The 17,786-nt window shown below is 39.9% G+C and overlaps 1 protein-coding gene across 1 annotated transcript; it reads right to left on the minus strand.

Moving 5' to 3' along the window:
• Positions 1-1,584: 1,584 nt before the first annotated feature.
• On the minus strand, positions 1,585-12,181 carry vps37c (VPS37C subunit of ESCRT-I). The gene is made up of 5 exons (XM_026359792.1): positions 11,671-12,181; positions 11,141-11,250; positions 8,869-9,040; positions 7,296-7,378; positions 1,585-6,840 (listed from the first exon to the last, which is right to left on the minus strand). Exons 2-5 carry the CDS (start codon positions 11,231-11,233, stop codon positions 6,130-6,132), a joined length of 1,059 nt encoding a protein of 352 aa, XP_026215577.1. The 5' UTR covers positions 11,234-11,250; positions 11,671-12,181; the 3' UTR covers positions 1,585-6,129.
• Positions 12,182-17,786: the final 5,605 nt, after the last annotated feature.

Genomic DNA, 17,786 nt, shown 5'->3' on the forward strand with positions numbered 1-17,786 from the left:
CAGCTCTCCACAGCTGTCCACAGATTCACAGGGAAACATCTTCTTGTCACAGGGACACTTTCACAAATTTCACAAATCACCCACTGTGTCACTTTTATATAAAATCTAATAATATGTTTATTCCAGTATTTGGAATAAAACTACATCCAGCAACTTTAGTTAAATAGCAGATGCAGATTCTTAAAAATATAGCAAACATTCGAGTGTATTATTATGAATGAAGCAGCTGTAAGTACAGAAAGTTTTCAAATTAGCTCCACCTTTACCTGCTGCTGTTTTTGTTCCACACCATGTATCCACAATCATTCTGACCTTTGTTTTTAATGACTAGAACAACCTTTTTGCCGTATTTTTGACCACTGACAGCACAGGTGAAATTAGCTCACAATAGATTTCAACTGATACTGATATTTCTCTTTTATTGCTACTTACTAAATCATCAGTTTACAATGGTTACAAATGTGAAGAGGGTTTCTAAAATAATAAAACCCGAACAACGTAAGCTTCTGGAGAAATGAGGCACATGTGGAACAAATGAACACTGTTCAGAACACTTTGCTTTTGTCAGGTTGATGCACATTGCTGTGTACTTTTGAACTTAAACTACTATTGAGCTTGTACTACTACTACTAAAACAAGTACTTTTGTTCTTATTTAAGGGTTTAAAGGTAGATGATGTTGTAAGTCGTACAGACTGTAAAGCAAATTTAAGGCAAATTCATGACGTGGTAAGTAACTAAGTACATTTACTTTACTAGTGTATTTCCGAGTATTTCCAATTTATTTTACACTTACTGCACTTTACATTTTTCACAGCTTTATTTACTTTTAACATATATATATTCTTCTAAAAAAAAGAAATTAATTATTATGGATTAAACATGGGCAGTACACTGATACTTAAAATCAGCTCCAACTTGGGCCTAGTTGTACAGTTTTTACAGTTTTTGTTACTAGTTACTAGAAATTTGCTTTTAACTTAGTTATTACATTACATCATCAAGTAGTAATATGTCAAATGATAAGTTTACTTTAGATTAAATATTTAGGTTAGATTGGAACCTGAATCTAGTTAACCTAATGTATTTATTTTTGACCAATGCTTCAATGTATGATAATGAATATTATTGTAACTCTTGTATAAATAAAATGGACCTGTGACCTCTGTCTCCAGAGACCTCTTCAGCACACAAGTGAAATCTCATGTTGCGTTTATGCTTTGATCGTTTACCAGAAACAACGTGCTTCACGCCACCGCCGGTTGAGTGTGACTGCACTCCTTCTGCAGCACGTGTTGTGTGGGCATGTGCACAGTAGGTGTGATCGGTACCGTATAACAACTGGAGCTTGTCTTCTATGTTTACAGAATGATTAATGTTGACTTTTCTGTTGAACATAGTTATTTAACTATTAAGTTAATTTCATTTAATGCATGTAAAAGTATCAATAAAACAGATTTTAATTTTAATTTAATTTAATTTTAATATTTATAAAATTTGCATTGCCAACATTTCTGCATGTATGTGAAGTCATTTTTTATGCTATTAAATGAACATTTGGAAATGAAGACTCAGAAGTTCTGAATTTAAATCAACTTCAGGTTTATTATTCACAACCCCCCAAAAAAGGAGAAAGAAAAACCAAAAATGCTTTTTTTTAAACAATCTACAGTCATTATTATCATCATATAATTCCTCACCATCAGAACAGATACATCCATCTGAATAATATTAATGCTAGACTATAATAGAACATTTCCTTTGTGCTTCTTCTAAAACACTGTAATACTACTCTCTCTGTGGGACGCGCAGGTCCTCTGCACAAATCCACCACATCGGCCATGTCTTTTAAGTTGGACACAAGAAGCTTGTTGTGCTTGGTGCATTTCAGCGTGTGAGTCTGAAGAGGAGTGATGTCTAGTCGAAGCCAAGTGAAGGCCCTGCTCTGCTTCCGTGTGTGTGTGTGTGTGTGTGTGTGTGGGATCAAGGTGGTAGCAGAATTAAAGACAATGATGTGAGCACCATGAGTAGAACTCGGCACGAGTAGAACTCAGCATGAGCATTCTCATCCTCACAACACAGCTTCTCATACAAGAGCTTCTCAGCCCCTGCTTTTAAAGGCCTTTTAATGTTTAATTTCTGTTTACATTTCAGTTATAACCTGTTTATAACAATTTTTTTTGGTTGCTAAGTTTCCGATACATGTTTAATACAGTTACCGACTTACTATGCATTTATTAACCATCAATAAGGCCTTCAGTTACAGCTTGTTAATGCTTTAAAATGGGTGCCAACTGCTGTGCTGCTGTGTATCTATGACCCACCATCCTCCGACAAAATGCCATCTTCTACATCTGTTTCCCTCTCAGACCTCACAGCACGTGTCACAGCTTTGGCTGCAACACCAGTTGCTCTGCTCGCTGCCAGTCTATCAGTGACACCTTCTGCTAACCAAATGTCTGATCATGACATGTTCGCATCCTGAGCCCTGTCCAGCACAACAGTAGAACCACCAGGTGGTGTTAAAGCACAAACATAGGTTTTCACAGACATGTCTTCTGTGTTTCTAGTTTGGAGAGTGTACTAATATGACCTTCTCTATTTTTAAACATATCTCAGCTTCTAGCTGAAAAACTCCTCCAGTTCACATTGTCTGAACTGGAAAACCTCTTTCCCACTGACATCATCTGGAGGGGTTTTTTCAGCTAGAACGAGGAAGAGAGATATTTGATTTTAGAGAAGTCAGATTAAAGTTTAATATCATTGTTTGTTCTCAAACCATAGGAGCCATAGGATGCAGGTTGAAAATCTGTGTGAAGTTGACCTTTAAGCTTGTGGCTGGCTTCCATTTAACCACACTGTTACAAAGGTCCAGCAACGCCTGTATTACTTCCTTTATCTTTCTAACTTCCCTTTAGTGAAGCCCTTGTTTTCTCCTTATGTGGTGTTTGTAGCAGTACAGTATTTTAGAGGCTGGGATCAAATTTGATTCAATTCAATCACCTCAACATATAGTTTGTCTCTCTGACGGCAGTAATCTCCGGATATTTTAAACAGTCGAACCTCAACATACAGCATGTACACTGCCCGTCCAAAAAAACAGTGTCAAGTCACCACCTGGACTTAACTAATCAAACAGGAAAGAGCCTCCCATTGATAATTACTGCATGGATTATTACATTTCATTTGGCAACAAGTTATTTAACTCTAACCTATGCAGTGAGTAAATTCTAATTTCTTAACCAACCATTTCAGAAGACACATCCTGTGGTCATGAAATGGATGTTAATCTGTGTCAGTTTGAAATCATAGATACAACAGTAGAACTCACGGCTATGTTTCTTAGTGAAAGTACTGTAAGAGCATTTCCACATGCACAGTGCAAAGGGAAATCAAAAAACTGGGAGAGACAGCTTTTGCTGCAACACCAGTTGCTCGTGGGTTTAGTCCCAAGAGATTGGGACTAAACAGCTGTGTAGCCTCAAGAAAACCACTTGTCAGTGATGCTAATTAAAAAACAGGCTTCAATTTGTTAGGGAGAATAAAGATTAGACTCTGAAGCGATGGACCAGGTCATGTGGTCTGATGAGTCCAGATTGACCCTGTTCCAGAGTGATGGTGCATCAGGGTAAGAAGAGAGGCAGGTGAAGTGATGCACCCATCATGCCTAGTGATGGCCAGGATTCATTGGGCTCACATTGTGAAAGAGTGATTCAGGGAGCATGACACATGGATTGGGCACCGCAGACCTTAACCCCATTGAGAAATCTTTGGAATGTGCTACAAAAGACTTTGCGCAGCAGTCCGACACTCTCAACATCAAACTTAGGGAAGTGTGAATTATTTTTTGGACGGGCAGTGTATTTCACAATACTGGCATTTCTTATTAGCAACTGAATGCTACAATGCTTAAGTGTCTTATAGCTTGTGATAATAGTAATAAAGAGCTCTGGAGCACATTAACACAAATTTAGAGAGGGGGGACCTGCTTCTAAATATCCTTGAATGATCTTTCATCAGTTTCCTACAGTATATTTCCAATAATATTAATTGAATTGATTCAATTGTCACACAGCTGATCGCCAACCTTTATATTTTCCACTCCATTAAACTATACAGATCACAGGTATTCTCACTGAGAGAGAACTTAAAGAAATAAAACTATATTCTTCTGGTAATCATTGTCAAGCATCAGTTCATGTTCAACAAGCAGAGGAGAAGAGTGATGCAGGGGAGGTGAGGACAGAGGTGGGTGGGAGGGTTGGTGGCGATGAAACTTGTGGGACGACACAGGACAAAGTTGGAACAGAGAAGTGTTTGGTTGCGTGTTGATTTCAACTGCTCTGTGAATGACAGCGACTTCAGCAGCTATCATCATTTCCAGTCAGTTTCCACAGGTCCCTGACTCCCCCTACATCTCCATCAAACTATCTACAGTTCACTGCTAATATCTCTAAAACACACACTTTTATCTGGCTGGCTCTCAGCACAGAAACAACATTCTTGTCAGCAGAGTTGTGTATTTGCTGGAAATTAAGCGTTTGAAAGGTGAGAAAAGTCTGAATTTAATCTATTTAGTGAACAGGTAGGCCTCTGGAGGGCTTTAAAATTCACAATAAAAGGGAAAGAAAAGGTTTGTTAAAGAGCCAATTTCTTAAAGCTGCACTTTTCCTGATGATTCATAAAAGGGGGATCAGATGACTGTGTTTGTAAGCCTCTTTTGGCTCATGCTGCACTCTCATAACCCTCGTTTCAAGCAGCAGCTGCCCTCACAGTAATAGACCAGCTGGTGAGCATGATGGAGCATTCACCAGCTAAAGAGACAGCTGATTTTCTGCATGCTGGTAGAGACCAAAAACGGAGCACAAACAGAGGGAATACTAGTTTTCTCTGCAATTGAGATGTGGGGCTAGCACTCACTGTGGAGAACCCATGAAGGATCAGAAGGTGTTACTTATAATAGACTCTGGGAGCATTAGCAAACCAGTCTCAGAGGCTGTCAGCTCCTACTGAGAACCTGGGAAGCCATGACCAGATGTGGTCAGATATGATTCTTATATGATTCAGATATGATATTGACATTTCCAGCAGCTTGTTATGTTCGTTCCCTCTGATTTACAAAACAGAAACAGAATGTTTCTGATGTGACAAGAGACAAGAGAGGGAAGCACAGAAGCTGCTGTGAACTTCCTCTGTCAACGTTAAAGATGAAGGAAAGAAATCAAAGTGGTATCAACGTCACAAGGCTACTCAGTTACACATAATAAAAACCATGTGGTTTCTAGACTTTTGGTCGTTTTTCTGGCCCGTCCACTGATATCATCACCTGCCACATTAGTAGATACATAGACCAGGCAGCTACAGCTTAAAACCCCACACCTGAAAAATAAATAAAAAAATAAAACTGAATATAAGAGCCATACTGTAGGACAGCTGTTTACTTCTCCTTTTAAAATGCATTTTATGAGCCCTAGTGTGGTGAAAGTAGGACAGTAACCTTCCATTATGAACAGCTTCCTCAACGCAAACAGTGCTTCAGAGATCATATGAAGCAGACCAATTCAGAAACTTAATGGATACTGATGTAGTGTCACAAAGACTGATTTCTGTCTTCTATTTGTTGTAATGGGGAGTGCACTTGTGTGTTTATAAGGACTTACTGATTGCCAAATAGCAACACACACCCACACATTTAGTATGGAAGAGGAATAAGGGAAGGGAGAGAGTGTATGAAGGGTCAGATACAAGTGTGTTAACATTTAAACACAACGCAACAACCTGAGACTAGTGTGGGGGGAGTTGGTGGGTTGTAGGGTGACACAGAAAAGGAAAAGGAAAGACAGCAGAAGGATGCAGAGATCAAAAGACTGATATTAAGAGAGAGAGAGAGAAATAGTGCAACAAAGATTAGTAAAGCAAGAGACCTCTTGAATCTTGGAGAAATTAAAGGTAGAAAAGGGAAAATGACAACAGGATAGGGGGCAAAGAATTAAGGTAAGAAATAGAGAGGAGTCAGGGAAGAAAGAAGGGAAGGGAAGTTGGGAGGAGAGAACAGCGAGACAGCAAAGATGGGAAGAATTGAGACAGAGTAACAGTAGTGCTTTCAGGAGTACGGCTGTGAAACTCCATATCACGGTCTGCAGATGGGTCTCCCCGTTGGTGACTGAGAATTGGTATAGGCAGGCCCGGCTGGGTAGCTGTAGCCACCATAGCTGTAGGAGGCCGGGTAGGGTGCAGGGCCGCTCTGTGGGATGCTAGGGGTGTACTGGCCAAATGCTGAGCCTGGGTATTGGGAAGGGAAGGTGGGCTGGGTCGGGTAAGGGCAGGTGACTGAAGCTGGAGGCTCAAATGCTGGCCTGGAGGTGGAGAAGCTCCCTGCTGGGGTAAAAGATGAGCGGGGGCTTGGGTACGGAGGGAACTGTAACTGCGGGTTAGCCGGGACAGAGCATGCTGCTGCTGCTGCTGCTACAGGGGGATGGTTGGGGGGGGAGACCGGGTAGGGGCTGTAGGGGAGGCCAGGGGGACCCCCTGCAGATGAGGTGGCCGGCTGAGAGGAGTTTTGGTAACTGGAGGACTGAGGTGCGGAGTTCGGCTGCTGCTGATTTGTTGTTGTTACTGTTGTTGTTGGTTGACTCCATGGTGAGGGTGTGGTGGAGGGGTCCTGGCTGTTGCCTGCTGAGGATGTCATGGCGGTGGGATTGCCCTCGCTCCTCTGTCTTAAGATCTCCTGGAGTTTCTCTATCTTCACCCGTCTCGTGTGAGCAAGGGAGCGAAGGGAGAGGAAGCGGTCAAGGAAAGAGTCGAGCGGCAGCGAGCCCTCCAGAAACTCATCAGCTAGAGTCTGCACACAGAGACACAACAATTTGTAACACCAGATTCTCTTATTAGCCAGTGACCAAATGGCTTTTCACCTTTACCCCGGAGACTGACAAAGAAAAGATGACAACACATTTGTGCTGTTCATTGTTATGGCTATGGATGATGATGATGATGTCCAATAAGAAATGTATAACACATTCAGATTCTTATTTACAACAAACGTAAGAAGATTCTAGTCTTTGTTAGTCTCAGATCTCATTTGTTATATTTAGGTGGGTTTGGACTTTTGAAACACGTATGACTTTAACTCTTTACCGTCCCGGAACACAACTCATCTAAGTCAGTTCATGAATGGTGATGGTCCCAACTTTATTTTAATTAATTTACACATTTCAGATAAATGTTTTTTTTGTTTTGTTGTTGTCATATGTTGTTTTTAGACAGTGTGTGTATATCAATGAACACTACAGCTCTGACCTCTGATTCTGTCTCCGTTTTGCTGCCCTCTGTCTGTAGTCTGGAGAGCAATGCCTCTGGAGACACTTGCCCCACCATCCCATCTGAGGACAAGGAGAAGAACAACAAGGCATAAGCAAGGGGAGAGACAAAGAGAGTGAAGAAAATGCAGCACTGACTGATAACAGCTGTGTGTGGTGACATAATAATGACATGATAGTAATAGTGAGTGAATTTTTTTGAAGACATCTTGTGGTCATGGAAAAGATGTTAATCTGTTTCCGAAGGGTCAAATTATTGGCATGCATCAAGCAAGGAAAACATCTAAGGAGACGGATGAAACTACGAAACTCGGTTAAGAACAGTTCAATGCATTATTAAAAACTGGAAGGATAATATGGAACCATCATATTCAAGGAAGAAATGTAGTTGGAAAAAAATCTCGAATCATCGTGATGAGCGCAATGCAAAGGGAAGTCATAGGATTGGGACTAAACACCTAGCCTCAAGAAAACCACTTGTCAATGAGGCTATTAGAATAAAAAGGCTTCAATTTGCTAAGAAGCATAAAGATTAGACTCTGGAGCAATGGACCGGGCATGTGGTCTGATGAGTCCAGATTTACTCTGTTCCAGAGTGATGGCGCATCAGGGTAAGTGATGCACCCATCATGCCTAGTGTCTACTGTACAACCCTGTGGGGGCAGTGCTATGATCTGGGGTTACTGCAGTTGGTTATGTCCAGGTTTAGCAACATTATGCGCCCAAAGAATGAGTTCAGCTGACTACCTGAATATACTGAATGACCTGGTTATTCAATTCTATATTAAATAATATACTATATTAAATTGTGAAAGAGTGGTTTAGGGAGTATGACACATCTTTTTCACACATGACCTTAACCCCATTGAAAATCTTTGGGATACATGTACATACACATACATGTTGTGACACATGCTCGTGTGACTTAATCAACTTACAAGAAACAGGAAATGTCACATTATCATTGACACAGAGATACACTGCAACATGGGCTTCATTTTCTTCAGTCTGTATATTTACATCTTGGAAAAGTGAATATGCAGAATTAAACACTAAAAGTTATGCTTTACTGTGAATCTTTAGACACATTTAACTAAATTAGTATAAAGAAGAAAACTTGAAAACCTGATAATTGTCAGAGGGGTTCTGAAGACTACAAAGCCCTGCCCATTTATTTATATCTTGGAAAGCCAAGTACACTTAATTAACTATTACAATTGTGTTTTCCTCTGGACATTAATTTGAAAATAATATCAACTGTCAATGAATTAATGTGTTATTGAACACATCCTAAAAACCAAATTATTATTATTATGAAAGTGAAGCTGATGTCACTGACTCATAATGTTTATTGATCAGTGTCACTCAGTTAATTTCTTAGTCTATTAATTTGGACACCACCTCAAAACTTCCCTCTAATTAGTGTAGTTTTATGTGTTTTACAATAATATCAACTACCATAGGCCTGATGTAAAGAAGACTTTTAATACATTATTTAAAACTATTTTGTGACATTTCAAAAGTCTTCCACAATCCACACTTGTGAACCCCACCTCTCAGAGAGCAGTGTTTTCTGTAGGTTTCCCTGACAACCTCCAGCTGAGAATATCTTTCCACAAGTAGCTCCTTCTGTGACTCCAGACGAGGCTTCACATCCAGGTTTTGCTCAGCCAGGCTGCGATTTGAAGCCAGAGCCATCTCTCTCTCCAGCTGGATGTTCTGGATCTAAAGCAGAAAAAACACAGACATTAGACAATGGAAGCTTTGCATTGTGGGCAATTTGTGGATTAAATGGAACTAAATGGGATTATCATTTTATTGTATAAACTTCCACAACAGGAACAAAGGTTCAGTGTCCCAGTTTCTCCCACTAGATATTAAAAGCTAATGTTGATCCTGAATTTGACTGCGATGTCACCTGGGAAAACTATAAAGATGTTTCTTGTAATCCACAGCTTCAGCAGATTCATTTGAATTATCTCCACAGAACCAGTTTAACACCTTGCAATCTGCATTTTATGTTGTATAATATGATAAACCTTAATAATCCTTGGAGGACTATGGACTTAAATTCACATTAATAAAGAAGCAGTTTTCGTCACAACTAGAACCATAACCATTCTGCCTTTAATGACTTATCTTCGTAGGGTATTTCAAAATGTCAGAGAAGGATCCTGGTGGCTTGGTTAAGGATGGTGGCCACACAGGAAACCCCCTCACTCCCTTTTCATTTGACAATAGACTGTGTCTTTTACAGGAATAGTAAACTTAGAGCCAGCTATCCCTATGTTAACTGAACTGTGCTGCTTACCATCAGTGCTTAATATACAGATGTTGATGCTGTGTCCACCCCTCCACATTTTGGGGTATATTTGCAATAGGTTATCCGCACTATACCCAAGCATGTTTGACCCTAATGTCCAGTTTATTCTATGCTCAGGATATTGGGTTTGGCCCCAATCAGTTTGACTCAAAATTTGCACTCGTGTTGAGTAGTGTGTCACACTCAGACATTTGAAGCAACACAGGCGAGTGAGGGCAATTTTGCATGGGCAAAGTGCAAGGTAACCATGTCTAGTGTGACAATGACTTTAGTTGGATATGTCCTCCCTCTACACTTCATCAACCAATTTACTCATGTAGAGATTTTGAAAGTGGCCTAGCATGTCCCTGTTTTGTTTGGCTGTTATTGTCTTCTATTTTTCTGTTTGGAAAATAATTTCCAAATAGTAAAGGAAGATTAAAAGATACTAAGTAATTATTTACAGCAATGCAAATGGTGCAGAAATGACTATAGGATAAAATAGTACAAAATAGTTATTAGTTATTGTAATATCAGACAGTTTTAGTGAGAGCAGAGAGGAGGATGAGCGGCGTAATTTTCTCCTGAGGCAAATCAACTGTTATGTTCATTTCCAGATTAACTGACTTAGATATTTCACAATTTGTACATTATTCTATTATATAAAGAAGAATATAGTGTTTAGTTTTTATTTCAGTTATCACAACAGTGTTCTTGTGTTGTTATGAGCAGCACCAATGGAATATAAGTGTAAAAGCATCAGTCCTGTCAGGAAAAAAAAAAAAACTCACAGACATTGCATCTCTTTCTTTTTTTAACTGCCATTCTTATGGAGTAACAGCTCTATCAGTGAAGTAAATAGGGAGCGACAGTATCTTATTTTCTGTAATGCGTTAAACAGCTTTTTTAACAGTACTCCTTTTTCAAAGTGGGACATTTCTCACCCATGCTAAGATAGTTGTTTTGTTTGCATATTGGCATACCTTTTTGCATATTAACTTTTTGACACTTTTTGTACTATTTGTGTTTGTATGACATCCTGTGTACTGTAAACTGTGCTCAGAAAACCAAACATTCCTATATGTAGTACATGTTATAATGATAATAAAGCAATACGTTATAGATCCCCATGGGGAAATTACAGCTCTATCTCTGCAAATGGAAAATAAAGAACCTATAACAAGTTGACACACAAAGACTGAAAAAGCAAAACAATATAACAACTAATGACTTTCCAGTGACTTCTTTGGACTTGACCCTTCAAATTCACCAGCGCTACAGTAGGTTTGTCTTGCAGCATAGGTTACATATATTTATTGGCTGTTTTACCAATACATACACTATTGCTATAGTTTTGGTGGTTCATGTTCTGTATTTTTAACCACATCGAGAAACTCCACACACGTACAGGGTTTCAGGACTGACTTCCTGACTTCTGACAGACTCTTGATCTATGAGCCCAGCCTCTCTGAAGGCCACAGTGGAAAATGGCAGCCAAATGGAAAGTGAAGTAGCGTTTTTACCTCGTCAGACTCCAGAGCCATAGCCTCCACCCTCTCAGGGTTGTCCAGGAGCTCCTGAAGCTCTGATTGGCTCAGGTCCTGGAGCTTCTCCATTTGATTTGCCAGGACGGCTGTACATTATAAAGGAACCAGGAAATAAGAGTTAAAAACAATGTTCGGGAACATGAAAGTGAATCATAGAGACGTAACTTCTCTAATTTACTGTTCATAACTCCCAGTAAGTCACTATTAATAACAGACTTTTTAGGCTATTGTTCAGAACTCAAAACAAGGCATGTCACCTCCCACCATAAAACAGGAACTATTTAGGTAGTATATGGCAAAAATGAGCCTGTTTTGACATCAGAAGTGATGGGAATAGATTTAGAATGGGATATTTTGTTGACAATTAGCTAACAGCTAGCTAGCATTAAAGTCATATTATAGACACACAGTAGGGGTGAGTGTAGGCCACGGAGCAGAACAAGGTGTTCACACAAACACTGGCAACTAGCAGTTAAGAAAAGAAACGGTTGGAAGCTGTTACTTACACGATGCTAGCAAACCAAATTCAGCCTGACACTCAGCGGTGGTGACATCCAACACCACCTCTTTATTTCCACTGACGTGACACGTCCTAGGTATCTCTGTCCTGTCCTCACTGAACCCACCTCAACGAAAATCCGCCGACACTTTTTCGACGGGAAAGATAGCTAGCAACTCGGCGACGTCAGATCAAGCCTGGCGGTTCCGCGTTGATCGATTCGATGACAACAACACTCCGTGAAATCGCAATGTCAGACAGTCAGTCACCGTCAACTTCGATGGACCAACGTCTTAGTGATCAAAAACGGTATCCAGAATGACGGCTCTCTGTCCTGACGCCCTCTGTCACACGTTTCTGTATTCCGATAATGCTTATTTCAACTAATACACTAATACGATCGACCGAATGTGTTGGAAAAAGGCTAAATATTTGCTAAAAATAAGAAAGTTTTACTCCTCACTGATAGAAACCGCCGCCATTTTTCGAACGAACCACGTCCGGCAGTTTACTGGGGGTGTTCAGAGAAAACTGAAGTATTCTAAAACAGCATCGGCGATCTGACACGAACTCCCGGTACAGCGTAAACATGTGAAATAATTACTCTCTGCCTGTATAGGTGGAATCATTCAAATTGTGGCCTTTCTCCTTTGGTGGCCCCTTTATGGCAGGGTAATGGTGCAGTCTGTGCTCAGCTGATATAAGGGAAACCCCTACGGTGATGGTTCTATTCCAGACACTGCTGCCCGTGTCCCTCCAACACCCTGTCAGCGGATAAACAGCTGTCAGCCCGTGAAGACCGCACTGAGACACGAGAGACACAAAAACAACAGCAGCACTCTTATAAAGTACCTTCATAAGCTGCATCTACTAGCTTTATTTGGGGCTTACACATCATTTACTAAAGCCCTGTAGATCACCTATTTACAAGAACAGCTCCTGGTTGTGAAGTTGTGGTTCATCGATACTCTGACTTTGAGCTCTTTCATTCATACTTACATTCTTCTGCACATTTATTAACATAGAACAGGTTCTTAACACGCATAGATTGACTGGCTGCGTGTGTGTGTGTGTGTGTGTGTGTGTGTGTGTCAAGAATAGACACTTCACAGAAAGCCTTGTTTGTTCTAGGCTGTCAAGGACAGACTAGTAACACCTGCATCCAGTCCAAATGACCACAGTTCATAGAATGGAAAAACACCATCAGTGTTAGAGATACTTTATTGCACAACAGTCAACAAGGACACACCCTGTATGTGTATTTTTGTACACACAGAGTGTACGTTTTTTACACAACGCTGCATTTAATTACAACATTTAGCTCTGCAATAAAATCCATCAGTGTGAGGGTTATATTCCCCTGCTAGTGTAATATACAGTATCTATATATATATACAAAGACACTGTGTAACACAGTAACAAGCTTCAAAAATGATCGTTGATTGATAAAGGTCCATAGCCATATTCTTGATATATTCTATGATATTTTAAGATATTATATAATAAAAAGCCGCATGTATGTGTGTGTTCTCAAAAAAGTTGCAGGCAGACCTACATTCGTGGACAAAATTGTTGGTACCCTACTGTTAAAGAAATAAAAACCCTGAAAAGGTCAATGAAATTTGAAACTTGAAACTGATAAAAGTAATAAATTAAAATTGACTAGAAATTAACTGAAAATCAGACATAGCTTTTGAGTTCTGGTACAACAGAAGTTTTTTAGTAAACACACTGATGAAACTGACCTGGACAAAAATGGTGGCACCCCTAGAAAAGATGTTAAATAATTTGACCACAGGAACATTAGTTAAACTAAAGTGCGTCCTGTAATTAGCATCACGGTTGTTTTCAAACTTCTAATCAGTCAGTCTGTCTAGTTAAAAGGTGAAAAGTAGTCACTGTGCTGTTTGGTATCATGGTGTGAACCACACTGAACATGGACCACAGAAAACTAAAGAGAGTTGTATTAGGAAAAAAAGTAAGTTAACATGATAAACATGTTAAAGGTAAAGGCTGTAAGACCATCTTCAAGCGAGTCGATGACAAATTGAAGAGACAGATAATACGAATGGTACCTAAAGACCCCAGAAGAAGATCATAATATCATGTGTCCTCCAACAGGATAATAACCCAAAATACAGCTAAGAACAAACATTGGACTATTCTGAGGTGGCCTTCTATGAGTCCTGATCTAAATCACATTGAACATCTGTGGAAGGAGCTGAAACATGCAGTCTGGAGCAGGAACCCTTCAAACCTGAGACAGCTGGAGTGGTTTCCTTGCGAGGAGGTAGCAAAATACCTGCTGACAGGTACCGAAGTCTCATTGAGAGTTAAAGAAATCAGTATGCAGAAATCATCTGCAGTGAGCAGCCTCAACAGGTTGTGCAACAAAATACTAAGTTAAGGGTGCCATCATTTTTGTGTAGGCCAGTTTCAATAGTTTGTTTTGTAAAAAACTTCTGTAGAACCAACAATTCAAAAGAAATGTGTGATTTTCACTAGTTAATTTTTAGTACATTTTTATTTTACTTTACTTACTACTTATTTTACTTTACAGTTTCAAGTTATTTCCATTGTGGGTTTGTCTTTCTTTAACAGAGGGTTTTAATTTCTGTCCCTAAACTGGCTCAATCAATCCAACTCCACTGAGTTTAAAGACACACCATCATTACAAATACATTTTCCTGTCCCATTGTTGATAACTAGATGGATATTTAAATCTAAAATCTAATCCTATCACTTTTATAATATTTTGCATGTTTGGATGAGGGGCAGCACAGTGGTCTAGTGGTTAGGATCCACCGGTCAGCCAGGGGCCTTTCTGTGAGGAGTTGGCATGTTCTCCCTGTGCCTGTGTGGTTCTCTATGGGTACTCCGGCTTTCACACACCATCCAAAGATGCATGTCAGTTTAATCGGCCTGTGATAGACTAGAGACCTGTTCAGGGTGTACCTTGCCCCTCGCCCAATGACAGCTGGCTACCACACTATTTTGACCCTTATGTGGATGGATGTTGTGATGACTGTAGTGAAATCTCCAGCACTAAATGTGCTGGAGATTTCTAATGCCATAATTCCATTCCACTTAATTAACTGGACTGGACTAACAACTCAGCAGCATTATAAATAAAGTCTCAGCGCCGGATGCACTTTCTGAGGAGACTAAGGTCCTTCAACGTCTGCAGCACCATGCTGAGGATGTTTTATGAGTCTGTGGTTCCAGTGTCATCTTCCATGCTGTGGTCTGCTGGGGCAGCAACATGAAGATGGCACACACTAACAGACTGAACAGACTGATCAGGAGGGCTGGCTCTGTTCTGGGGGTGGAGCTGGACCCTCTACGTGTTGTGGCTGAGAGGAGGATGCTGTTCAATCTCCTCTCAATCCCAACCTCTCTCAACTACTACACAGTGTGTTGGCTGGACAGAGGAGCACGTTCAGCCACAGGAGGTCTGCTCTACCTGTGGCCATCAATCTTTACAATTCCTCCTCCTTCTGGAAGGGGTGGGGGAACTGGTTTTATAATTTCTAATTTCCACCATTGACTTTACCTATTGACCCACTTTCATTCATCTCACATATTGTGTATATATATTGAGTTCTCTGTGTTGTTGTTATTGTGTATTTATGTTGGTGTGGATCTATCCTGGTTGTGGTTCCCTTTCTTTCTTTCTGTGTTGAGAACAACTGTAATAAGGCAAAACAATTTAATTAATAAAGTTTTTTTAATCTTGAATCTTGATTCTTGAAAGTGCTGCTCAAGGGAGAGTGTACCTTGGATTGTTTTTATTTATTTATTTTTGTTGTTGTAGTAAGTATGTAATCTGCCTTTATTTTACAAGAATGGTTTTGGTATCAATATGTAGCCATGGAAAGTTTAGTCACTGCTATTGTATGATGTTATTAAGATAGTGGTACAATAGCTTGTTACCTGAGTTGCACACTGATTTCTACTGTTAGTACAAATTAGTCTTGTGGGTCTGTTTATTCATCTGGTTTTGTTTTGTTTTTGTGCAACTAAACTGCAACTATGTTTGCGTAGCAAACATAATCATATTGTGAGGCGAGGGATTTTTGTGAATGAAAGCGCAATATTTATTACAGTTTTTCTCAGTCGCTTTAGTACAATTCTCAGATCAGAATGAAATTCTCAAAACTATTTGTTCAATTGTCACATCATGATGTCACTTGTGCACATCATATAAGCAGTTTCTCACTTCTTTGAACAAGTTGCAATTGCTTTGGTACATCCATGCAAATGATTATGTACAATTCTCTGCTCTTTCCTACATTATCAATTGTTTATGTCATGTTGATCAAAATGTATTATATAGTTCACTGTGCAATAGTCTTACTCCTCAAAACACCTAGTCATTAGTTCATCGTATAAGTCATTAACTGCAAAATGGTTGACCAAGTTGTCATAATGTGACAAACATATTTCTATGCATCTCCATTATATGTGTATTTCTAAATCTGTCCTGAATTGGTAAATTGCTCTCAGGTGACTTGACTTCCTCTAACAAAGGTGCATCTCATTGTCAATCAATGGGCAAGTATATACTGTATATGGATGAAGCACAACACAATGTTCTATGTCTGACAATGGAAGGACAAGGAATTGGACGGGGTCAACAGCCAGAGAGAAGAAGAAGAGGAAGAGGAGTGAGGCTGCGTGGTGGAGGAGTTAGGGGGCAAAACCGAGGAAGAGGCCGAAGACATGTACGTGTTCCTGATGAGATAAGAGCCACACTTGTAGACCATGTTGTCAACCATGGGCTCACAATGGCTGAGGCTGGTAGAAGGGTGCAGTCAAATGTTGGGAGAATTGAAAATGAAAATTCTTGTAATTCATAAAACACATTTTGTGTCTTCTGTCTATAGCGTATGATGGAACTGGAAGCAAGTGAACAGCCGCACAGCTTCATCTACATGGATGAGGCTGGCTTCAACCTAACAAAATGCAGAAGGCGTGGCCAAAATATCATTGGCCACAGGGCCACAGTTGATGTGCCAGGCCAACGGGGCGGGAACATAACCACGGGTGCTGCCATCTGTGACAATGGTGTGCTAACTCATATTCCCATAATAGGTCCATAAAACACAGAACATCTTATAACCTTTCTAGAAACTCTCTACAGAGATCTCATCCCTGAAGAAGAGGGGTCAGAGTGGAGATCACCTGCCAACGTATGTGATAGTTTGGGACAATGTGAGTTTTCATCACTCCAACATCATCAGGCAATGGTTTGCAGCCCACAACAGGATGCGGATGGAGTTCATTTCACCCTACTCTCCATTCCTTAACCCTATTGAGGAATTTTTCTCAGCATGGAGATGGAAAGTTTATGATCGCCAGCCACATACACAAATGACCCTCCTGGCTGCCATGGATGCAGCGTGTGATGACATCACAGCAGACGCCTGCAGAGGCTGGATAAGACACTCTAAAAGATTCTTTCCACGCTGCATTGCAAGAGAGGATATTTGCTGTGATGTGGATGAGAATTTGTGGCCTAACATACAGGAACGACAAGAGGTGTAGGAAGACCACACCAATTCCTACTGCACTGCCTGTACTGTTGTACAGAATATTGTCCTATCTTTTTTTTCCCTTTGTGTTACTGTTGCAGTGGGTTTTTTCTATGTTCGTATGACATGGTCTGTCAACAAATTACAATATAAACAATAAAAGTGTAAATGTGAATCTTGTCCAGTCTTTTGCAATCAAACAAAAAGGTGTAACTTACATTTTACAATAATTGTCATCAAAACTTTAGCCATAGTTTACATCAGAACCTCCCTCTAAAGTACACAGTTATATTGACAACTTGACTAAGTAATTTGACTGTCTTAGACAGACAATGACACAAGGACTTGACATTCTGATGGCACTGACATGTTCAATGACATAAAGACTTAGTTTTGAGAGATGAACTAAAGATTTTGAGCAAGTTACAGGCTTTTGCAAGAAATCCATAGTGTTTTGCTGTTTGTACAAATTGTTTTGAGAAATGCACACACATATTTGCAAACTTCAATTCTGATCTGAGAATTGTACTAAAGCGACTGAGAAAAACTGTAATAGAAAGCAAGTTGCAAGATAGTTGAGGTGGATGGA

The sequence above is a fragment of the Anabas testudineus genome, chromosome 1 (genome assembly GCF_900324465.2).
Source record: "Anabas testudineus chromosome 1, fAnaTes1.2, whole genome shotgun sequence".
Classification (NCBI taxonomy): domain Eukaryota; kingdom Metazoa; phylum Chordata; class Actinopteri; order Anabantiformes; family Anabantidae; genus Anabas; species Anabas testudineus.